Genomic DNA, 24,846 nt, shown 5'->3' with positions numbered 1-24,846 from the left:
CTTAGGGAGTGAACCAGTGGATGGAAGCTCTTTCTGTCTCCCCTTCTTTCTAGAAATCTGCCTTTCCAATGAAAATGAATATATTTAAGAAAAAAAAAGAAAGAAAAGCTGTAGCACTTATGGCCATCAATGAAAAGTCCTCAATAAAAAAATTATTACCATGACTAAGAGAGACATATTTCAGAGGGTAAAAATGGTTGATGATTAGAAAATTAATTCTCTGTTCATCTCTTGCTTTCTATGTAATTCTTTCAGGAGAAATAAATAAATTTTAAAAATAATAAATGGAGAGTGAAACCCATCATGGAAGGTTATCTTATGTGAGTTAATAAGGTTATCTTATAAAAGCAGTTATAAAAACAAAACCCCGAGAATTCCAAACAGCAAAAGAGCCACATTGTGACAGATTTTAAAAGGCAAAGCATATAATTTTTCCACAGACACTTAAAGGGTATTTGAAACAACATTCATGATTTTAAAAATTGGTAAGATAGATACTTTCTTAACATGAAAAAATATCTCAACCCAAAAGCCAACATCAGATCTAACAGGGAAACACTAGAGGGATTTCTATATCAAATTTGGGAACAAAAGAGATAATCACATCAATGTTACTGAGCACTTCCAACTTACTTGTATTAGTCAAATTAGACAAAAATAAAGGTAGAAACATTGAAAAATTATGCTGTGACATAACTATACATCTGGAAAACACAAGGAAACTAAAAGAGCACACCCAGCAATAAGAAAACATGATACGGTACTGGGGGAGCAAAATTAATATAGAAAAGTCAAGTTTTTTCAACATAAATTATATGATAGATGAAAAAGCTCTATTGATAACAGCAACAACAAATCAAACACTGGCAACAAACCTGCAATATTTGTCTATTCAAGGACCACGTGAGCAAACTCTCTACTCAACAGAACCCTGCACCCCAAAACTAAACCAAAGTGACAATACAATTTGCTCTTGATGGAAATATTCAATATCCTAAAGACGTCAATTCTCTATTTCAGTTTGAAATTTGTTTCTTAATCATTTTAATTGATATATAATAATTGACCTAAGTTACAAAGTACAATGTGATAATGTGAGACCTGAATGTGATACATGTAAATATGAATTTTAATGTAATCCAATAAATATTAACAAATAAGCTCTTCTGAGCAGGAGAATTGACTCTAATGTTCATACATAAAATGAAGGAACAAATCACCAATTAAACAATGTACAGAAAAGAACAAAGTTTGTACATGTAAATCACCATTCCTAGATATTAAAAGACGTTACGAAGTCTTGGAATTAAAACAGTATAACACTGGCATACAAATGGATATGCTAACAGAGTAGAACATCATGTCCAGAAGTAATCTCAAAGCCGTGCATGGATATAATATAATAAAGTTGATACAGCAAGTTGTTGGGAGAAAATGTGGACATTACTTGGTATTGGGACAAATAGGGACCCACTGCAATAAATATGAGGTTGAAGTCAACACTCACACTACACAAGTTTACCTTTGAATGGATAAAGAATTTAACTTTTTTAGAATATATAAACCTCAAAAATATGGGCCCAGTGCCATGGCTCAATGGCTAAATCTCCAACTTGCACGTGTCAGGATCCCATATGGGTGTCGATTAGTGTCCTGACTGCTCCACTTCCCATCCAGCTCCCTCCTTGCAGCTTGGGAAAGCAGTGGCGAACTTGGGACCCTGCACCTGCATGGGGGACCTAGAAGAAGCTTCCTGGGTTAAGATAGGCTCAGCTCTGGCTGCTGCAGTCATGTGGAGAGTGAACCAGTAGATGGAAGATCTTTCTCTCCACTTCTCCTTCTCTGTGTATATCTGCCTCTTCAATAAAAATAGATATACTTTTAAACTCAAAAATACTAAGAAAATACTTTTCAACTTGTAGTGAGGAAAGTCTTTTAGTAACTTAAAATCTACAAACCACAAAAAGATCAATAAGATCAACTACCCAACAGTGAAATACACTCTGCATTTTAGAAAAACACTGTAATAAAAGAATAAATGATAAATTGTGGAAATGTTTTCACAGGTAAGGGAACAAAATTCTTCATATATAATGAATCACAGAAGTTCAGTAAGTATAGATAAGTAATTCAACCAAAAAGTATGCAAAGAATATCAATAGATAAGACCTTGACAAAGGGTCCTTAGGTCTGCTTATGCTGTAGGTGCCAGGTCTGTGAGCCCTGGGGGAAGAGGAGGAGGGATATCCTGCAGGGCCTGGGTTGCCTAGCCTGACCCCTCAGGCCCACCTGCGCAATGGCTGCCAGATCCATGAGCCCTAGGTGTCGGGGGGTCCCTTATTTCCCTCCTTCCCGCAAATACAGGAAGAAGAAAAAGAAAATTCGGAAATAATGGTCTCACCCACTTTCCCCTAGCCCTCAATCCTTCCCACCCTGATTGACTATGTAATCATCATCAAAAAAATTTTTTTTAATTTTAAAAAGAATATTTATAGACATAAGTTCTACAAAGAGAAATATAACTATTTAAATTTAAATACTTTACAGTTCCAACAGTTCCAATAATGTTTAGTCTACAGATAGCCTCTTTTGTGCAAAATTATATATAAATATACATATATATTATATGAAATTATTCATCACAGCATTGTAGCAGCAAAATATTAGAAATAACTTAAGTAGCCATCAATAGTGGACTGGAGATATAAACAATGACATCTGTAAAGAATAAGCAGCTAACAAAAATGAATAAAGGTTCTCTATAAGCTTCAACATGGAAAGATCTCCCAGACTTCTAAATGGAAAGAAAAGGCACACTGACAATGTGAATGTCCTTTATGTAAGAGAAAAACAAACAAACAAAAAGCCCATGCTGCATCTGCTTGTAAGTATGTAAAGAATCTCTACAGAGATAACGTAAAAAATTAGGAAGACGGGTACCAGCACAGGGCTGGGAAGGGCAGGGGCAGTCAGGGTTGGGAGGGGCCTGTTGGCGGTTCTCGCTCTACACTGCATTGTGGATACTGTGAGACCATGCTGTCCTAACAGCAGAAGGAATGGAACTGGAGTGCAAGTGGTTTTCATTGTGACTGCCAAAGCAGCACAACAGTGAATGAAGTCCAGATACCTGCTGTGTTTGGGAATCATGTTTGTTACATGGGACTTGTTTTAGACATTTCCCCATACTCAATTTCAGCCACAAAATGTAATACAGACATTTTATTGTTGCCCTAAACTTGTTGGCATGGTCACAGTGAGTTATTCTCCTGGACCAACTTGGGCTAAACAGGCAAGAGATAACATCTTTTAAATGCTTGTGGCAACACTGGTGACTATCACCTAGTGCCCGGGGGAAGGGAATAAGCAAGCAAAACACACACACACACACACACACACACACACACACACACGGACATAGACACTTTGGACAGTGTGATCTCTCTAATTAAAATAATGCCAATTTCTGATGATAGAAATGCCACAATCTTTTGAAATTAGCTCACAGAGACTATTAATATGATAACAAGTTAAGATATGAGTTGTGGTTTCTTTCAATTATCTGTTCATTCGCTTTGAAATTTTATTGCAGGCAACTGCAATACTCTTTCATTTATTAATAGGTCAACACAAAGCCTGTTTGTCTACCATTTATCTCTCACAATTGTTCACACCAATGTTCAAGGGAAAAGAAAAGAAAGCAAATAGACTCCATCATCTTATACAAATAACTGGGCAGCATATATGACAGAAGCAGCTGGGACTATAATAATTACGTAAATACATTTGCAGAAAAACCAAACAATGCCTCCATCCTTGGCATCAAAGGGGGAAGGGAGCATGTCCAATTTTCTTCAAACACCAGGAACTAACTATTTTATAACTGGGAAAAGAGAGAATATCTTAAAAACAGGGCCAGCATTAGGGCACAGCACATTAGGCCACGACCTGCAACACCAGCTTCCAATAGGAGCAGCAGTTGGAGTCCTGGCTGCTCCTCTGCCAATCCAGCTTCCTGCTCATGTACCTGAGAAAGCAGTGGAAGATACCCAAGTATTTGGGCCCTTGCACCCATGTGGGGAGACTCAGATGGAGTTTCTGATTCAAGGTTTGGGCTTGGTACAGCCCTAGCCATTGTTACTCTCGCTCCATATAATGTATATTCATGTACATGTATACATACACACATGCATAAACTACCTTTCAATAAATAAATATGTATTTTTAAATGTGAAAAAATATGAGTTGCACAGGCAGTCAGAGCTGAATGTTAGCTCTACTCTGTCAGAGAGGGTGGCTGTGGGATCTTGGACAGTCTGCCAGTGTGTTTCCCCATGATAATAGTGCTTGCTTGGAGGGCTGTAGGGAGTCACGGTGAGCTGATGCCTGCCAAGTGCTGAGTGCAGGCTCCAGCCCAGAGCAGCACACAGGGAGAGGGACTCCCTTCCCTCGGCCACCCAAAGGAAATGGGAGCCATAAAGGCCACCCTGGCCTGTGCCGTGATTCAGGCTGATCAGCTGTGCCAAGGAGCAGATACTTGCCCCTGCTTGTTACAGAAACCTGGTTATTAATCTATACTCATGGTATGATTGTAGTTTAGAAACCTAGAATTTGGGGAGATAAGCTAGCTCCATCCAGATCCCAGAGGGCAGGTCCCTTATTATGCTAGTGAAAAGTGACTTTAGTTTAGTTTAAATAGAAATGCTGAGAGCTTGCAAAATTACTAGAGTTATTGGAGCAGTGAGCTCTAGGCTGCACTTTGAGGACAGATTTGCAGAAGACAAGAGAGTAGACTCACCAATGAAGCCACTTCGGTGGCAGAACTCACTTGAGTTCCCAGGACTGCAGGCACTTGAACCTGATAAATCTGGACATGTTACTTGACACGCCAAGAATCATGACAAGGAAGCTGCCATCACACCATGGCTCCTCAGCAAACACATCTACACTATCTTTCTCACGAACAACACCAAGCCAAAAGTTGTTGGGGAATAGTCTCTCTTCTACTTTCTGAATCGCACACGAGTGCATTTCAAAGGCAAAAATCATCCACACCCAGAACCCCAGCTGCCAGACTAAGAGTTCAGTTCTTCAGCTCATCAGTCTCTAAAGTACAAAAAAGCCATACCGGAAAGACTTGCAGTCCATGCTGTGTTCCAGACACACACGCCCATCACAGGTCGGTCAGACCCTGAGAATGAGGGCACCCTCCTGTAACACCTGTTTGTACTGTGGGTCCCATGGCAGCCCAGGTTGGAAGCTCACAGCACTCACTGGATGATGTAGACACCTTTTGCTTGCCTTTCTGCTTTGTTGTAAATGCACAGACGTTCATCTATTCATTTCATGCAAGCACTTGCCTCTTCCCCAGGCAACCTCCCACACCAAATGGATTATAGACCGTGTTGGGCAAGACAGCTATGGCCACTGTGAAGCCTGGATAACGGTCCCTTTTTCATGTCATAAACATCAAGTCTCAGGCTACATACACTCATCATACCACTTTAGGGAAGCACTGATTCAAATGATGGTGTCATACAGGCACCTTGGTAAGAGTGCTTACAATGAAATGAAGAAAACAAAACCAAATATGAATTGCCTCATACATTTTTTAAATGTTAATATAAATATTTATTTATAAACGTTCTAACAAATTCTAAAAAATATTATAACATGTTTAAAATGCATTCTAGAGGGCCTGGCGCAGTAGCCTAGTGGCTGAATCCTAACCTTGCATGCCCGGGATCCCATATGGATGCTGGCTCTAATCCCGGCAGCTCCACTTCCCATCCAGCTCCCTGCACGTGGCCTGGAAAAGCAGTTGAGGACGGCCCAAAGCTTTGGGACCCTGCACCTGCGTGGGAGACCTGGAAGAGGCTCCAGGTTCCTGGCTTCAGATCGGCTCAGTTCTGGCCATTGTGGCCACTTGGGGAGTGAATCAACAGATTAAAGATCCTCCTCTCTGTCTCTCCTCTTCTCTGTATATCTGACTCTCCAATAAAAAAAAAATTCTTAAATCTTTAAAAAATAGTATAAACTATTAAAAAATGCATTCTAGAACATGTTACAAGTCTCAAAAGTACATCACCAAAACACAACAGATACCTAAAGAGAAATTTTGCTCTTTGCTTAGAAAAGGTGATAGAACAATTAGGGTATACTTACAACTGACAACTTACTGACCAAACTGATTGGGGCCAACAGGCTAAGCCATTGTCTACAATGCCAGCACTCCATATGGGTGCCACTTCAAGGCCTGCTTGCTCTGTTTCCCATCCAGCTCCTTACCTGAGGAGGTAGCAGAGCACGGCACAAACTCTTAGCCCCAGCTTCAGCTCACCCTAGCTCTAGCCATTGTGCTATCTGGAAAGTGAACTGGTAGATGCAAGACCTTTCTCCCTCTCTCCCTTACCTTCTCTCTGTGACTCTGCCTTCCAAACAAACAAATAAAATCTTTGTTCAGAAAAATAAGGCAGGCCCAGACCATGGCCTAGCAGCTAAAGTTCTCACTTTGAACATGCTGGGATCCCATATGGGTGCCAGTTCTAATCCTGGCAGACCCGTTTCCCATCCAGCTCCCTGCTTGTGGCCTGGGAAAGCAGTCAAGGATGGCCCAAAGCCTTGGGATTCTGCATCCATGTGGGACCCAGGCTCCTGGCTTCAGATCAGCTCAGCACCAGCCATCGCGGTCACTTGGGGCGTGAATCTTCAGACGGAAGCTATTTCTCTCTGTCTCTCTTCCTCTCTATATATACCTGACTGTGCAATAAAAATAAATAAATCTTTTTTAAAAGAAGAAAAAGTAAGGCAATGCATTGTATATTTGAAAAGTTCAGGGAACGGCATCTATACTGAATCAACAAATGCTGCCATCAGTAAAGCTGGCTTCCTCTCACATGGCTGCCCCATCATCTGAATGTAGACACTCTGTGCTTGCTCTGGTCACCACTGCAAGATGGTTGCTACAGAGCCAGCCATTCTGATTGTATTCAAAAGCACAACATGACAGGCAGCCAGATGGCTCTTCTCCCTTAGCATCCTCTCCTCCTCCTCTCACTTCCTTTAGCATAAGAAAGAAAGTCTGCCTTCATAACTCCAGGTGGTATTGCCCTTAATTTCATTCATCAGACTTACATCCTTGTAAGAGCACTGACAAGAAGGAAGTGCATTCTCACAACTGCCTTAAGTCAAACCTTCCACTGCTAGAAAAGAAAGCTACCTTCTCAAGCAGTTACCAACTGCCCAGAACCCAAACAAATACTGATTCTCTGTGAGGGGAGATGAGCCAGGCAGCGGCCCACCAGTGGGGACAGACAGTGATTGCCAGGCACTTCAGGGCCAGTAAACGCTTCTGAGAGCCCAAGTGATCCAAAGCATCTTCAACTCCAAGGCCCCATCCTTTGAACACTCTCAATGGCTCTCTGACAGCTCAGCTCAGCTCCTGGATTTTTCCCATTTTTACCTGAGCTGATTATTCTAAGGGATTTTCAAAAGTCATGTTTATGAATGGTTGCTGTGAAAATCTGCTTTTCTCATAGCTTTTTCCACAATGTTTTGCCTGTTTCTGAAGAGCCTCTCAGAGTGAATAACCACCATACCACAAAACCCAAATACTCATTTACAACATACAACATGGTTTATTTATGCTCTCCAACAAGTAGGGTGAATGAATTTCAGCCAGACACACAAAAAATCTAAATGACTCATAAAATCAATATTGAGCTGAAAAGTTCAAACCACATAGTGCCATTTGTAGTGAGTTGAAGGTGAGGTCAAGGGTATGAGACAGGTGTGGGATCGATAGCATTCAACTCCTTGGCCTGGTTAGAAAATGTGCAAATGTCTTCAGTTCATGATTATGTACGTATGTGTGTATATGTATATAAACACACGCACATATATGTGTGTATATACACACACACACAAACACGTTTATTTGTGTGTGATTTGTATACCTGATGTTTATATTCCACTGCACTGTGAAAACCTAAAAAGCAGGCAGGCATTTGGTGCAGTGGTAAGTGCTGCTCCAAATGGAAGTGCCTGAGTTCAAGTCCTTGCACTGCTTCTGACTGGATTCCTGCTGATGCACATCCTGGGAAGCCTCTGGGTGTGGCCCAAGTGCTTGGGTCCCAGTCACCCATGTGGTAGACCTGGCTGGAGTTCTTGCCGCCTGGCTTTGGCCTAGCCCAAGCCTAGCTATTGTGGGAATTTGAGGAATGAATCAAAAGGTGATAAATCTCTCTCTGACTCAGTAGAATCAGAAATACTTGCTTGAAAAGTATTTCAAACAAATGAAAAATCTTACTTAGGAAAGAGTTCGATGATACAACTAAGAAAATCTCCCCCCCAAACAAACAAAAAACAAAACAACAACAACAAGGAGATGAAAAAACAAGGGAGTGTTAAGATCATGTGCGGGATACATAATATATCAATAATACATGTTTCAGGCAGAGAAAACAGAAAAGGAAGATGAGGAAATCACCCAAGAAACAATTTAATAAAAGCTCCCAGAACTAATGCTCATGAATTTCCAAAAGAATTAAAAGGGCCCATCCAGTGAGCAGTGGGTGAACACACACACTCCCAGGCAGATTTCATTAGGAGAAACAAAAAGATCCTACAAGCTACCAGAAGATAAATTCAAGTCTCCTGCAAAGGCTCAGACACTGGAACAGCTTTGAGTTTTCAGTAGTAATATAGAGTTGGAGGGCTCCAGGCAATGCTTTTAAAACTGGGGCAATGTGGAAATCTGATCTTTTCCCAAAGGACTTTGTAAAAACAAACAACACAATTTTCATGCACATTGAAATCTCCAAAAAGTTACATTGCTTACATTTCTAGGGATATTTTTAAAAAGATAATTTATTTATTGAAAGATAGAGCAATCGAGAGAGAAGGAAAGACAGAGATTTTTCATTCATTGGTCTCCCATCAAATGAGCACAATAGCTGGGGCTGGGGAGGGCCAGGGTGAAGCCAGCAGCCAGGAATTCCATTTGGGGTCTCCCATGTGGGCGGCAGGGGCTCGGGTAGTTGCACCATCTTCTGCTGCCTTCCCAGGCACATTAGCAGGGAGTTTGATGAAAAGAGGACTAGCTAGCACTCCAATACAGAGTGCTGGCATCCCAGGTGGTAGCTTCACCCACTGTTCCCCCAACAGCTTCTCTAGGGGTATTTCCAGAAAAGAGGGAGGCATGGAACCCATGAAGAGAAAGTGAACACAGCCATGGCTGACAGTGGGCCCTGGGCAGCCCCAGCACGGCTGCAGCTCAACACAAGTCCAGGCTAGGCCCATCTGAGGAGGAGGAATGTGTGGAGTGACTGATGGAGAAATGTGTGGAGCAACTGATGTCAAGTGAAGAGAGGAGAATCTGGCAACCAGTCCAGGCTTCACTTAGTGACTGACACAGGGAAATTCAACCAACTCTGAAGGGCCGCTGGAGCCTGCCCTGCCAGCTTCTCCCCTTCACCAAGCCCATCAGTCTCAGGACACTCCTGAGTAAACACTCTGTACCCTAGATGCCATCTCTTAGGGTTTGCTTCCCAGAACCCAATCCACAAGGCAAGACAACTCCAAGGAAGACATCCTGCTGGGGGAAGCTCACTGCACCATCTGACCATGCCAGGCAGCCAGCAGCAGCAGCGACAGTACTGAGGTCACAGTCACATGATCAACCAAAACCAAAACCACCATATCAGTTCATCTGGACAGTAGAACGTGGAATGGATGTGTTCCTGTGGGTCATGGAGGGAGGAGAGATAAAGCCTTCATTTCCATCACAACGAACTGAGGATGAAACGCCAGCAGGCAGCAATCAACACAAAAATCATTCACCATAAAGGAGGTGCACATGGCTGCCTCTGGGGAGGCAGATAGGAGAAATGGATGAGAGATGGCTGTTGTTCACAGGATATGGTACAAAATTGTGTGACTCTTTGAAAGTATGAGCACATCTAACCTTTACAATGACACAACTGAAGTCAAAACCTGAAGCCTTGGCTGTGAGGTTGGGCAGACCGGTGATGGTCTCTTCACACCGGCCTGGAAATACCAATGAGGAAGCTTTATCAGAATGGAAGGAAGCTCATAATATCACGGTACATGGAAACACAGGACTAGAAAATGAGTTATCTGCTAAGTCAGTCGCACACCAGAATTCACAGGGTTGTATGTCTGCATGGATAAGCATCTAAGGGCGATGCAGCAACATGTGTTGTTCTCTCTTCCTGGCGAGTATGGAAGGATTTTTCACTTTATGCCACTTGCTAAAGCTCATGAACCATATTTGTATCACCTAATCCTCCAGTCTGAAGAACTCATCCTTTCCTTGAATACTTAAAAAGCGCTGGGCAAGCATGGTGGCAGAGCAGGCCAATCTCTCACCTGCAGGACTGGCATTCCATTTAGGTGCTGGTTTGTGTTCTGGCTGTTCCGCTTCTGGTCCAGTTCCCTCTTATAGCCTGAGGAGGCAGCAGAGGATGGCTCAAGCTCTTGGGTCCTTGCACTTACATGAGAAACCCGGAGGAGCTTCCTGCTTCAGAGCAAGTTAGCTCCAGCCATTGCAGTCATTTGGGGAGTGAACCAATGAATGGAAGACCTCTCTGCCTCTCTTCTCTGTAACTCTGCCTTTAAAATAAAACCTTTTTTAAAAACCCTAATTTCTATAACAATAAGAAGGGCTAAGCTCTTCCATATACTGTGCCAATTGCAGGCCCCTCCCCAGGGTGGCCAACAGCTGCCACACTGATGACGCCTGTTCCCTCTCAGCTCCTCTTCCTGCTGTTCTGTGTTCCCTGGCCTCCTGCTCTGCACAGCCATCCCCCTCTGTTCTTGGTTAACTAGGCTGGGAACACCAACCCTTCTCTATTTGCTCCCAAAGACCATCCCACACAAGGTACTGCTGAGGCCTGCAGTTCCACGTAGCTCCAAGACAACTCACACTCAGCAGGGGCATCCCTGGTGCTGTGTGTCATGGCCATCCCTGCTCCTGGAGGAGATTGTCACGGGACAGCATCCTTCCTCAACAACAGCAGGGGACATGGATGTCCCTATGTCTGCGCCCAGTCCCAGGCTGTGTAACTTCTGGGCCCCGACCTGATACTGAGCTGCCAAATCCTTCAAGTCCTTCCTGTCTCCTGTGAAGGATGGGACCTCCCTGTGGAACTTGCTTCTTCTAGTGAGAAAATTTTGACCTTTTACAGCCCCCCAAAGACCATTAAGAGCCTTTCATGAGTCATCCCCTCCATCTGAACAAGCAGCTGCAGCCAGAGGCCTCTGTCTTCCTGTTACATGTGCAGGATGGTGCATCTTCCATAATGACTATCCATCACTTGGTAATCCGGTTATTTGCATGACGGACTAGGAAAGTTGGAAACTGGCTGTTCAAACAGCATCAGTTGTTGAGTGAATAAAAATGTCAAATCCTATGAACCCAGAGACTTCCCATGGGCTCCTGCTTTGTGCTAAGCTCAGCATATGCCCCCTGTGCCAAGCAGGGGCTGGAGGCTGAGGCAGGCCCAGAGCCCCACAGAGCTGCTATGCTCAGCAGCAGGTCCACATCTCCTGTGCCAAGGGAACCTGCGTTCCAGCCAATCACACCACCCTCCCCCCATGAACGTGTTGATGTCACTGGCCCAGGCTTAGCACAGGTGCGATTCCTCCTTCTAAGGCTTCTTCTGATCAGGGGACCACTTCCAGCACCCTTTGTCCAATGAGGAACAGACAGGAGAGCCAGAAGCCGGTCACTACAGAGAGGGCTTGGCCTCAAAGCTTCAAGCTGGGCCTGTGGCTGTGGGAATTCGCACCAACTAAAAGCTGGAAGCTCTCTCATCCCCCTGCCGTGCTCACAGATGGAGCTGCTTAAAGTTCATTCTGAATGGCCTACCTTGTGGCAGACCTGGGATACGGGTGCCCTCTGGAGTTAAACCAGCAGAACACATCATCAGCCGACCAAATGCACAACTCAGTTTAGGGCGCCACCTAGTGCTGAAATAGCAGAAGTATCCAGAGTCTCAGAAAACCTGCAGACAGAATTTGGGGAAGGCAGGTAGAAAGAATGCCAAGAGCCAGCGCTGTGGCTTAGTGAGAAAAGCCACTGCCTGTGATGGGGTCATATGGAGACCAGTTCTAGTCTAGTCTGCTGCTCCATGTCCAACCCATATCCCTGTTAATGCAACCTTGTAAAGTGGGAGAGGAGCCAAGTGTTTGAGTCCCTGCACCCACATGAGACAACCAAAGGAAACTCCTTGTTCTTGGCTTCAGCTTGGCCCAGCTTTAAGGACTTTGACCATTTGGGGACTGAAAAAATAGATGCAAGACCTGTCTCTGAGCAGGTGATGGCTCAAGTAGTTGGGGCCTGACCAGCCATATGGAAGACTTGACTTGGATCTCCAGATCCCAAGTTTTGCCTGGCACAGCTTCAAACTCAAAAAGATACAAAAAGGGCCAGCATGGAACTACACACACTAATCCTCTGCATGCAGCTGCCAGTATCTCATATGTGCACTGGTTTGTATCTTGGCTGCTTTTCTTCCCATCTGGCTCTCTGCCTACGGCCTGGGAAAGCAGTGGAGATGGCCCAGGTTTCTGTACCCATGCAGGAGGCAAGGAGGAAGCCCCTGACTGCTAGCTTCAGATAGGTTCAGCTTTGGCCACTGCAGCCATTTGGGGAATGAACCAGCAAATGAAAGACTTCTCTCTGTCTCTCCTTCCCTCTCTGTAAAAATCTACGTTTCAAATAAAAACAAATAAATCCTTAAGAAAAAAAATCGAGAAAACAAAAATGGTAGATGACTCTATCAGAGAACATTACAAAAATAGAATTTAAAAATATCAAACAAATATTTGAGTTGAAAAGTACATTAAGCAAAATTAAACATGTGATTAGAAGGCATTAATAGAATAGATCAAAGAAAAGAATTAACAAGCTTAAAGAAAGAATTTTAAAACCACACAGAGGGACATGGCACAATGGCCTAGCAGCTAAAGTCCTCGCCTTGAATGCGCCGGGATCCCATATGGGTGCCGGTTCTAATCCCGGCAGCTCCACTTCCCATCCAGCTCCCTGCTTGTGGCCTGGGAAAGCAGTTCAGGATGGCCCAAAGCCTTGGGACCCTGCACCTGCATGGGAGACCAAAACAGTTTCTGGCTCCTGGCTTCAGATCAGCGCAGCTCCAGCCATTGCGGTCACTTAGGGAGTGAATCATCGGACAGAAGATATTTCTCTTTCTCTTTCTTCCTCTCTCTATATATCTGATGTTCCAATAAAAAAAAAAAGCCTGTGGAAAATGGAATTAGAATATATCTAATTGATTACAAGTGATTAGAATTCATCTAATTTTGATTTCAAAAAACCTGAAATCCAAGCATTTAAAATCCATGAAATTCGGGGAATTGTAAAAAGTTCATGAAAAATTCACATTTGAAAAAATTAAGGAGTTCAAAATATTTCTGTGCAGCATAAACTTTTCAGTTCCACTTCTCCCAATCTTTGTAGTACCTTCATATGTGTCTCTTAGTAAGTGAGCATGCCTCCACAAAAGAAAGAAACTGGAAATAAATCAAGTGGTGAGGGGTTGCGGGTAAAGCTTTATGCTTAACCTGGGGAGTGATTACAAAGTACATGCTCTCTTTGGGCCTGGCACGGTGGTCTAGAGGCTAAAGTCCTCACCTTGAACATGCCAGCATCCCATATAGTCTCTGGTTCTAATCCTGGCAGTTCCACTTCCCATCCAGCTCCCTGCTTGTGGTCTGGGAAAGCAGTCGAAGACAGCCCAAAGCCTTGGGTTTATGCACCCATGTGAGAGAACTGGAGGAAGTTCCTGGCTCCTGGCTTTGGATCACCACAGCACAGACTGTTGTGGTCACTTGGGGAGTGAATCATCAGACGGAAGATCTTCCTCTCTGTCTCTCCTCCTCTCTGTATATATGACTTTCCAACAAAAATAAATCTTAAAAAAAAATACTGAGTGTCTTCTATCACGCATCATTCCGAAGAGGATGTGCAGCAGATTACAAAACAAAACAGCAGAAAGCAAAACGTTCATAGCAGAATTAGCTGCTAGAGGCATGGAGAAAGAGGACCACAAGTGAGCCCTCATTTACACAACATATTCACACCCACCTTCTCAATTGCACCTGCTGCAGAGGCTTGTTCCTGTGCTGCTCTGGCTGACATGACCTTCACTGAGGCACGTGGCCGAGTGCTGGGTGCAGCACATCCACCATGCAGAGCCACGACCTGCAGGCCAGTTACACTTGCCACCACACATAATGCAATGGCTTGGTCGCTGGTTCAGGTCACTAGGACCTAAAAGCTGAAAGTGAGTAAAGCAGAGGAAGTAGTCCTCAGTTCTGCCAACAACGCTCCCTTGCCCTTTCCCCCCAGACCTGTGGGCACATCACAGGGGTGGGAAGAGGTCTGCTGAGTATGGGCCACCAGGCCCTTTGGTCAGGAGCACACTGCCAGTGACTTGCGCAGTCCCTGCTCCCTGGGGCACACTGCTCTTGACATGCACACTCACCTCCGCATCACAGCGCCTGGCCAGAAACTTCCAATTGTCATGCTCAGAGCAGCACTCACACTTTGGAGATGGAAGCGTGCTGGAGGAATGCCACATGCTGTGATATGGCTCCAGCTGGCATACCCACTCAGTACCTGAGCACCTGCGCAAGGTCCCGCCACAACGGTCAGGCCTTTGTTTCCCTCATTTCAGATGCAGAGTCCATGACCGCACCCCGCCCCCCAGCTCAGACTTGACTCTAGACTTCTGCACAGGTGCTTCCAGCCATCCATGTCTTTGCTCTCTTGACACACAACGGCCACTTGTCTAGCAGTCCTCAGCCTGGAATGGAACACAAGGTGCTCAGTGCCTCCACTGGTGGCAGATTCCCCTACAGCACTTGCTTCTGATGATCCTCAAAGACAAGTCTAAGTTTCAGACATCTCTATGGGCCAGGAACCAGGGCAGGGCTTGACAGAACCCAACACTCAGCACCACCCACTCCTGACACTGTTCTAAGAGGGTACTTCGAAACATTCATAGAAAACAGAAAAACAAACTAAAAAATGCCTGTTTCAAGGCAAAACAAATAAAAAATACTGAATGCCATGGCTATCAGGAGTCTTAAAAAACCATGGAAAACATGCATTATGACAAAATTCATAAATAGACCTCAAAATTCTTTTTACATCCAAGTAAACTTACCCTTTAATTTCATTTTTCCACAAACTTTTCCAAGTCTCCTCATAAATATTCCTCTCCTTTATTTATTCCTCGTGAGCCTAGGACGGGCACAGTTACTGTCTCCAGTGCATACACAAACACAGGGTCACAGCAGCAAGAAGTCAGTGATGCACTGTGCAACTTGTACCAGCGGCAACAAAATCACTTCTCCCTCGGCTGAATCCTGCGCATATAGCATGTATCAGATACTAAACGAGCAAAGCACAACAGACCAAATTCTACCTTTATAAAACTTACGTTGAGAATCAGCAATTAGTGCTTGTGATAACAAGAAAAGTACGTAAGAGTAACATATATAACAGAAGTGACTGGCAGTTATTTATTTTAGAGGGTATTTTAGAGTGATCATGGCAGCTCTCTCCAAGGACAACTGAGCAGAGACTTAAGTAAGAAACAAATTACCAAGGAAAAGCCCAGCCTTGAGGCAGTTCATCCTGGAACAGGCTGTGTGGTCTTGAGCAAATGACAACTTCTCTGAGCCTGTTTCTTCACTTATAAAGCTGGGATTATCTCCACATACCTTGCTGAGTTCAGAGGAAACAGAAGCGACCAAGAATCAGAGGTAAGGTCAGCCCGAGCCCAGGTCCACAGTATGCAGACATCTGAATGGCCAGCTGCCCTGTCTGCCTGGCCAACGGTTGGCTTTCTCTGTTCCTCTCTCTTTGCTGCTCCCAGCTCCCCAGCCAGAAGGGCCCACTTCGACCCCTGCCAGCAGCATACTGAACTGCGGCTATCCTCAGGATTTGCTCCCCTTTTCTCAGTTATTACTGAGCATGCACCACCTGCTAAACACATAAGATGGAGAAGGAGGAGAGACTGTCTCGGCTGCTCAGGAGCTCAGGTTCAGGAAACAGACCCAACAGACAAACAGGCAGTGACAGCACAGAGGAGGCATCAGCAGGAAACACTGAGGATGATCAGCTCTGCCCAGGAGGCTGGGGAAGACTTCAGATGACTCCAAGTACACCTTGAGTGGTAAACAGGAAGCAGGTGAGGGGAAGGCATTCAAGGTAGGAACAGTACCTGCAAAGCAGAGACGCATAAAAGCCAACACTGATTGGCTTGAAATGCTCTATTTCATCAAGCTGCACTTTCGGAGCTTCCTGCAAAGGAGTGTGAGTGAAAAATCAAATGAAAGAAGCTGGTTCCTGGAACCCTGATGAAGCTACACTACCCAGCATCCCTGCAAAAACTACTGCTTCTGTCCAGAGAGAGCTTTTTGGGGGGAACGTTACTGTGGCATAGAGGGCTAAGTCATCACCTTCGATGCTGGTATCCCAGCTAGCGGTGCTGGCTGAAGTCTCGTCTGTTCTACTTCTAGTCCAGCTCTCTAATGATCCTAACAAAGTAGTAAAGGATGGTCCAAGTACTTGCACCCTTGCATCCACAGGGGAGACCGGGATGAACATTCAGCCTGGCCCAGTGCTGACAACTGCAGCCATTTGGAGAATGACCCAGGGGACAGAATCTCTCTAATTCTATTAATAAATAAATATTTTCCAAAAAAGAGTTTTTTTCTCCCCAAGGCAGACAGGGTGTCCTGTGTCCTACCCTCTCACACCTAGTCTTCCTAATTCTCTCAGGAAATAGTTTATGCTGTCAAGTGGCCATTTTTACAACCCTGGCCACATCTTCTCCCACTCTGTGCTTTAGTCTCCTCTTCTATGGAGTAGGAAAATAACCCTTGTCCAATCCTTCTCAATTAGCCACTTGAGTTAACAGCTCTGAGAGCTGCTGGTGATGCTTGGGTCCCAGGCCTTCCGAGTATCCTGCCTGGCCCAGCCGCTCTGAGCTGGCTGGTGGATGGAGGTGGGGCCACACTCCAACTTTATCAGGCCAAACTGTGCCCTCACCCTCCCGTGGCTCACAACCTCCCTGAAAAGTCAGCATCCACACGGTTTGGTTTCAGGTGTTTTATTAAGTGGGCCATACTGTAGCTGGTTGCTAAATTGCAAAACAATATAAATTTAACAACAACAACATAGCCAGTTAGACTGTGACAAGCTTTTCCTTTCTTTAACAAAAGAAAAAAAGAAAAACACACGATGACGAGTTAAATAAATAATATGTTAAAAAAAAAAGAAAAATATAAAGAAAAACCTGTTAAAACATGCTTATGTTTACTGTGCAACTGTGTGCCGACAGGAAATGTGATCTTCAGCATGATGGCAGGTCCCGGCATGTCTCTTTCCCAAATAATACTGACAAAAAAACAAAGCCACAGGACTGACTCAGCAGTGCCTGCTCACAGGCATGGCTAAAAATCCCTTTGGAGCAAGGGGCTTCCTGCTCAGCACACCTGTGTGTGTGGCCCATGAAAGCCAAATATTTGTAATAATGTTAATATAGAAAACATTAGTTTAAAAACGACGTGGAATGGCCTCATTCACGCCCCACGCAGGGCAGACTTGCCTTGCACGTGGCGCCAGGCTCAGTTCAGGGGTGCTGAGGGCTCCCCGTACGTGGCCATGCAAGGGAGGGTACCAGCTTTAAAATAAGCGGCACCAGCCTCGCTCCTCTCCATATCACTCTCTCACATGAAAGTGTGTAAAAAGTAAATCAGCAAATAAACTCTAAAATAGATTATTTATTCCAAAAATCCTCTAGTTTTCTTTTTACAGTGAGTGTACACCTCCTCTCTGTCTCCTGCACAACTCTTGGAAGGAGGGGCCGAGTTGCAGGCTCAGTCTTTCTCCGTCCGGCTGCCAGCTGGTGCTGGCAGGTCAAATATCGATGCCCTTGATAAGGGACGTCTCCAGCGTGATGTTGAACTCCTGCAATGTCTGCAGCACACGGATCAGGGAATTGACCAGTGTGTGGTCTTTGATCAGCGCCACATCCTCGTACATGTGTGCGGTGATGGGGCAGTCGGCCAGCAGGGCAATCCAGTGATGTAAGAGGTGATCTCTAGAAGGGCAGAGTGGCCCATGTGGGTCAGAGAAGCAAAGCACAAAAAAGAAACAGTCAGTTTAAGGCCAAAGGAGAAACCCCGAACCAATCTGAAGCTGGAGAAGGGCAGAGTTCAGTGAGGAGGCCTTACTGGTCCCCATGGCAGCCCCTGAGCCCAAACAGTGAGCTACCGATGCTTTCTCAGCTCCACCCCCAGGTCTGCTCCTCTCCTGCCTCCCACTCACTCTGCAGGCAACACCGCCACCAAGCAGACAGCAGACTGCAGGCACCACTGTTCATCCATCTCAACAGTCAGCGTTTAGAACATACCGCACTCTCCAAGACAGACACCCTTCATGAAAACCCTATGATAAGAGCAGGTACTAAATTAACACACACAGATTAAACAGTTTGCTCAATATTAATATCATACTGTTGGCAAAAGGCTAACCTGGGATGTGAACCTAGTTAATGTGGCTCTAAAGGTTGTTCTGGTTTTGTGGGATGTTTTTCTTTTAATTAAAACAAGCAGAAAGAGACATAGCAAAGGTTCCCATTTACCGGTTAACTCCCCAAATAGCCATAATGGCCAGGGCTGGGCTGCAGATCAGCCATAAGCCGGGAATGTAAATCAGTTCTCCTATGAAGGGAGCTGGGACCCAATTACTGCCTCCCAAGGTCTGTATCAGTAGGAAGCTGGAGTTGGAAGATGGAGCTGGAGTTGGAATCCAGCCATTCCAATATGGCATCTCAGCTACTAGGCTCAACACTCACTCCTACAACTTTTTCTTTTCTTATGATTTATTTACTTGACTTGAAAGTCAGAGTTAGAGAGGGGCGAAATGGCCACAAAGGCCAGGGTTGGGTCTGTTTAAAGCTGGAAGCAGGGGCTTCTTCGGGGCCTGGGGCCATGGGCCATCCTCTTGCTTTTCCAGGCCACAGTAGGGGGCTAGATGGGAAGCAGAGCAGCTGGGACATGGACCAGTGCCTATATGGGATGCCAGATCCACAGGCAAAGGATCAGCCCGTTACACACACCACCACACCAGCCCCTAGACTCTCGTGTTTAACTAGTATGTCAACTCCGTTACATGGCCTGAATAAACCATTGCCTTAACTTCACTTTAACGTTGTGTTCTCTCATCCAGCCAACGGAATAGTCCCTGAATGATGATATCCACTGTGATGCATACTACCATGACAGAAGATTAACACCATTTCAGTTTCCTGACTGCTGGTGGTCTCTGACCCAGGCCACAAGGCTCTTAACCTGCCTTTCAACTGTTTTCCTATCACTGCTCTTATAACTTCCCATCAAGGGCTTTTACCTCAAACACGGCCTCAACCTAGGTCCTCTGAGACTTCTGTCATTATTAAGCACACCTTAGCAATGCACACTTCATTTGTATACTCTTAATAAAATTCTGCCTTGCATTGTATTTAAATTAGGACAAATGAGCTTCTAAATGATGGAAGATTATGTTTCATTTTGGACTCCTCTAAAGACCTTCCATAAGGCCCAGCACATTCAAACTTCAATGAAGGAATATTAGACAAACTTGACTTCAAAATTTCCTGGTGGGTCAATTCTGATCCTTCCCCCATCCAAATGTGGTTCACTCTTCCCCAGTGACAGTCACACCCTCATGTCCACTCGCACAGTAGCCCACACATACATGAAGGCTACATGAAGCAAATGAATACCCCCAGAAGACCTTCAGGAATTCCCCTGCATCAGGGAGCTTCCTCTTGCCTGGCCATGTTTCACATGAGACCTATGGCACCAGCTCCTGGGCTTGCTGCTACACACTCAGGGCCCTAGAACTGCAGTACCTGGCTCCCAAGCACACCAGCATCTGGAATTTGCCATCCTTGCCGATATTCCGAGGGTTATTGTTGATTGCAGTGACAAATCGGCAGAAGTTCCGGGCCCTTGTATGCCAGTTTTCCTCGGGGACAACTTCATTCTGCTCCAATGTCTCATAATAGGTTTGTGCTTTTTCTGAGAAAAGTAGAAAAGTTTGCAGTGACAAAGGTTCTCCAAACCTGTCCCTGGTTGTCCTGCAGTCAGTCACTCTCCAAGTCCATGCAACTGACTTAATGAGAAGACCACTGATGTTCTGGTATCATGGATCACATTTCAAAATGACCTCAGGTTTTCTATCCCTACTTTTTAACATTTATTAATATGACTCTTGACATAAAAGTGGCCGTTTTCTTAGCCTAAAGATACAAGAAAACTCCAAGGACAGTTTCTTGCATTAAAATTCTTCCATTGGGCCTGGCGCCATGGCCTAGTGGCTAAAGTACTTGCCTTGAACGCACCGGAATCCCATATGGACGCCAGTTCTAATCCTGGCGGCCCCGCCTCCCTTTCAGCTCCCTGCTTCAGGCATGGGAGAGCAGTGGAGGACAGCCCAGAGACTTGGGACTCTGCACCCGCCTGGGAGACCTGGAACAAGTTCCCGGATCCTGGCTTCGGATTGGCGTTGTGGTCACTTGGGGAGTGAATCATCAGACAGAGGATCTTTCTCTCTGTCTCTCCTCCCCCCTGTGTATCTGACTTTCCAACAAAAATAAAAAATAAATCTTAGAAAAAAAACTTCCATTGAATATTATAGTAACTGAACTCCAATAATTTTTAAACAGCTTTTGGAATCTACAAAGATAAAATTAAGGGCTTTCTCCTTAAGCCCACGTAAGATAACAGATAGCTAGAAAGAATCCTTCCTGTTTGTTCTCAAAGGAAAGAGGGCATTTGTCATTCTCTTCAAGAAAACCAGGGCAAATGAGTAACAGATTTGAGAATCATCTGATTTGAGTCCTAATATCACAGACCCAGAGAAATAGTGGGTCTCTCAATTTCTCCACACGTTCTTCTCATCTTTGTGCTCTTGCCCAACTCACCCAGAAAATCCCAAATGAAGACATTTTTGAAGAGACGCGGTGATTTAAATCCATGCTGGAAAGCCTGCTCCAGGGCTGAGACAAGGCCACATTCTCCACAAAGCAACAGTGTCAAACTGCCACGCTGGGTAAGAAAACGGAAAAATGCTAGGTTTGTCTCAACCAAGCTGCCCCATACACCACCACATACCCAAACCCACAGCCCAGAGCTAAGAGGACAGCAAGAACCTTCAGGGACCATGTCCGATCCCCCAGCACATGGCACAGTTGTGGCTCTGAGCAGCTCTTGGTGATGAGCTATGAAATGACCAGATGATGGATCTGAGACACACAGAGGAAGACTCTCCATCAGGAGGACAAAGTTAGGAAGGCCTTTAACCAGAGAGACCCAGCAAAGTCAGGGGAGGACAGGAACAGGCACTGTTCACTAGGGCCCAGGGATTCTACTGGGTCACGGTGTAGAGGGAAAACAGCAACCCAAAGCATACACACACACACACACACACACACACACACACCCCCATCTCCCTACTGCCCCCCTCCTACTCCCGCCAAAGGAGGAGTCTGCTTGCTCTCGGATAGCTGAGGCATACATCCTATGGGCCTCTGGGCTGTCCAAGTGCATGGAACTGGAAGAGTAAGCCCAATGAGACATTCAAGAAGGCTCAGGTTGGAGGGCAGGCAGGCTCACCTCTTTCTCAGGCTTATGAAAGTGTTTCACAATGCCATTCACTGCCTCCCCGATGGACTCCTGGATCTGCCCGGTGTTCAGCTCTGGCAAACAAAAATCAGGCAGACACCCCTAACAATCTGAGAGGTTACAGACCTTGGCAAGCTGTGCCGGAGGCTGAGGACACTAGGAGGGCCCAGGGTAGGGGCAGGACTGCTAGGAGGCAGAGGTTCTTACTCAGCTAGTGCTCTCTAACATTTTTTGAGAAAAAGAAAAGCTATTAATTTAGAGTTCTGCCTCTAAGAGTTCCTTGTAAAGTTTAATTTCAATTTTACCCTAGAATTTTGGGCAAATAAAAGAGGAACAATACATGATTGGGAGCCCAGGGAATCAAACAGGAGAAGGTCAAAAAGCAGAGTCCACTCCTCTACAGGATCACACACCATCAGGGCAGCAGGCTCGCTGCTCCCCTCTCCCTCCCGGCCCCGGAGCAGCGTGCCAGACGCCTGCAGCACTTCACTGGCACAGGGGGTTCGTGGGGCTGCCTAGGCTTGGGTCAAGGTTCCTACCTGAAGATTCACAGAGATCTGCCCACTCTCCAGCTCTGTGGCAAGAGGCCAGCCCTGTATCCCACTTACTGGGCTTGTTGTTGGGCGAGATGGTAACAAGCCTCCTGATGACGCTGGGGGACTGCTGCAGCGGTGGGGTCCGGCAGGGTCTCTCATCCACCTCAGGCTGAGACGTGAGCAGCTCTCCAACCAGGACCCTCTCAAGGCTTCCATCGTCCATGCCTTTTCCCAACCAGCGACCACAAGGGAACCTGAAGGTCAGACAGTGGCCTATCAGATCAGAGCTCCTCCTCCAGTGTCCTTCCCTTTGGCTACTCAGCAGGAGCCACCAACAAAGTCAATTTCTAAGGACAGACTCTGAAACCAGGCTGTAGACTTCCTCATGGCTCTGTCCCACCACATGTTATCACTTGGTCATCACATGAGTGCATGGGTGGCCTTGGACCTGTACACAGCAATATCACACACCTCCACTTGAAACTATTTTTTAAGTGCACGAGGCAGAGCCAGCCAAGAAGTTACCTGAATCTGTCATAACCTGAGGTTACCTTGAGACTTGCACAGAACCAAGCACCAGAGACAGCCTGTGGGATACTCTTCCCGACTGTATCAAGGTATAGCTGAGGGAACACTTACTTATAGGTATGTCCAGTGATCTCATTCCTGACCATTACATACTCCACCAGCCATTTTGCATACAGCCCAGAGTTATCATGGCCAATCTGGACGGTAGTGAGTTTTCCCAAGTTCTGGCACTGAAACAGAGAAAAAAAAAAACAGGATAAAAGGACTAGTCTTTGGAGGCACAGATCTTGCCACAACCAGGCCCCATGTAGCTACAGGGCACAGCTAATGACTCAGAATGATCTCATGAACCACTCACGGCTGAAAAAAGAAAGAAAACACTGCTCCTTAGAAAAGAACAGGACCTGTGAGCAGTAGGCTCTGCTAATGTGTTCTAGGATATCTGGGAAGACTCAGGCTCAGCAGCCAAGTCCAGGCATCTAAGTGTCTTTCAGTCAGAGACTTTACAGACAGGGCAGGCTCCCGTCCTCAGGGACAAGCCTTGGCACCAGCTGCAGATCATCTCAGGACAGGTAAACTGTGCTGACACATGATACTGTACAAAAAACCAGGCCTCAGATAAACCCTGCAGAAAACTGCCCAAAAGCAACTGTTACAAACTCAGATCCCTAGAGAGTCTGAGGTTGTCCTTCCCCTGTCAGCCCCTGCAGCAACACATACCTCGAAGGTCATCTCTAGCACATTCCTGGGAATCTGCAGGATCTGGGTCTCACCCAACTCTCCTGAGATACAAATCCACGGGTTGGCAGTAAACATGGAACCCCCAAGCTTCTTGCTTGGTACTATCAGAATGTGGTACGGGATCACTGTTAAGAGAAAGTCACAAGGCACTGAGAGGATCAGGAATCCCTCCTACACCTAGTGTTGTCCTGACTTGCTCCAGGCCTTCTGGCAGGAATATGGCCCCAGGTCAGAGGCCCTGGAGAGATAGCTTCAAGTATCAACCACTCCATTCACCCCAATCTTCATCCTCCTAGGGTTGCCACCCAACCATCAGAGTTCAAAGCTCATTTGCAGGCTCAAAGCTAAGTGAACCTATTCTTAAATCAACACATCACTTGTATTGAACTGCTTTTCAGATCAATTTTCAATCTATCATGAATCCTAATGATAACCAATGCTCTTAGGATAGGCAACAAGGGAGTGTGTTGGCATTAGGGGGCTGTAGACCTCCCAGATTCAGGATGAGGAAGCAACAGCATTGCAGAAAACACAAGCCAAGAGTACATGTTTCCTCACTAAGGCACTAAGGATAAGCTTTGTTTTCTAAAAAGGCAACAGTGAGTGAGCCTCGGGCAGCTTCACCAAGCCGCCTTGAGAAGGGCAGTACTCACGGATAGTTGTGAAGACATTGGTGAAGCAAAAGTAATCGACGGCATTGAAAGAGAGGAGGTGATACAGGAACTGCTCCTTCTCGTCATCGCAGCGCAGGAAGGCATATCGCTTGTACAACTTCCTGTTGGAGAGGAGGCAGCACGTCAGTCTCTCAACGACAGAGGGCAAAGAAGCTACAATATTCAGTTCTGGAAGGAGATTGCTTAGAAAAACTTAAGATCTCACAATTTCCTTAGGACCCCTCTACAGAGAAACAAAACTAGCTACTCTGTGTAACTGAGGGCCAAACATAAAGTAACTTAAGCCACCACAGGAACAAGGAAAATTGTGTCCAAGGGTTGATTTCGTTATAACGTCAGGTGGCAGGAATTATGGAATCTCCTGTCCTATACTGAGGGCTAAACTGAAATTCTATCAGGGATACACAGATCCACCCAGGCCCCCAGTGAAGATATCACTCCCGTGCATGGTGCCTGACAACCATTCACTACCAGACCTACTCCAGAATCTTGGGCAGGCCTGAGAGCTAGAAGGCAAAAACCAGAGACAGAGACACACAGCGAAAGAGAACAGCGCTCTGTGGATACCGGCTCACAGCAGCCACCAGGTCACAGGCCTCAGCTCCCACTTCAGTCCAGGTCAC

General features: G+C 45.6%; 1 protein-coding gene across 5 annotated transcripts in view; it reads right to left on the bottom strand.

Moving 5' to 3' along the window:
* Positions 1 to 17,151: 17,151 nt before the first annotated feature.
* DENND5A (DENN domain containing 5A) overlaps positions 17,152 to 24,846 on the bottom strand; it is a 93,701-nt gene continuing 86,006 nt past the window's right edge. For 4 of the 5 annotated variants that reach the window (XM_040989154.1, XM_040989156.1, XM_040989157.1 and 1 more), the window contains 8 exons: positions 24,203 to 24,324; positions 23,529 to 23,674; positions 22,920 to 23,038; positions 22,353 to 22,534; positions 21,736 to 21,818; positions 21,045 to 21,168; positions 19,971 to 20,139; positions 17,152 to 18,155 (listed from right to left, as the gene is read on the bottom strand). In XM_040989154.1, coding sequence (XP_040845088.1) covers positions 17,972 to 18,155; positions 19,971 to 20,139; positions 21,045 to 21,168; positions 21,736 to 21,818; positions 22,353 to 22,534; positions 22,920 to 23,038; positions 23,529 to 23,674; positions 24,203 to 24,324 — 1,129 coding nt within the window. In that variant the 3' untranslated portion in view covers positions 17,152 to 17,971. The remainder of the gene's footprint in view (positions 18,156 to 19,970; positions 20,140 to 21,044; positions 21,169 to 21,735; positions 21,819 to 22,352; positions 22,535 to 22,919; positions 23,039 to 23,528; positions 23,675 to 24,202; positions 24,325 to 24,846) is intronic. The other variant, XM_040989158.1, reaches the window with a different exon arrangement.

The sequence above is a fragment of the Ochotona curzoniae genome, unplaced genomic scaffold (genome assembly GCF_017591425.1).
Source record: "Ochotona curzoniae isolate NIBS_2020 unplaced genomic scaffold, NIBS_Ocur_1.0 contig_517, whole genome shotgun sequence".
NCBI lineage: Eukaryota > Metazoa > Chordata > Mammalia > Lagomorpha > Ochotonidae > Ochotona > Ochotona curzoniae.
Note: the sequence above shows the minus strand (reverse complement) of the source record. Positions and strands in the feature narration are given on the sequence as shown.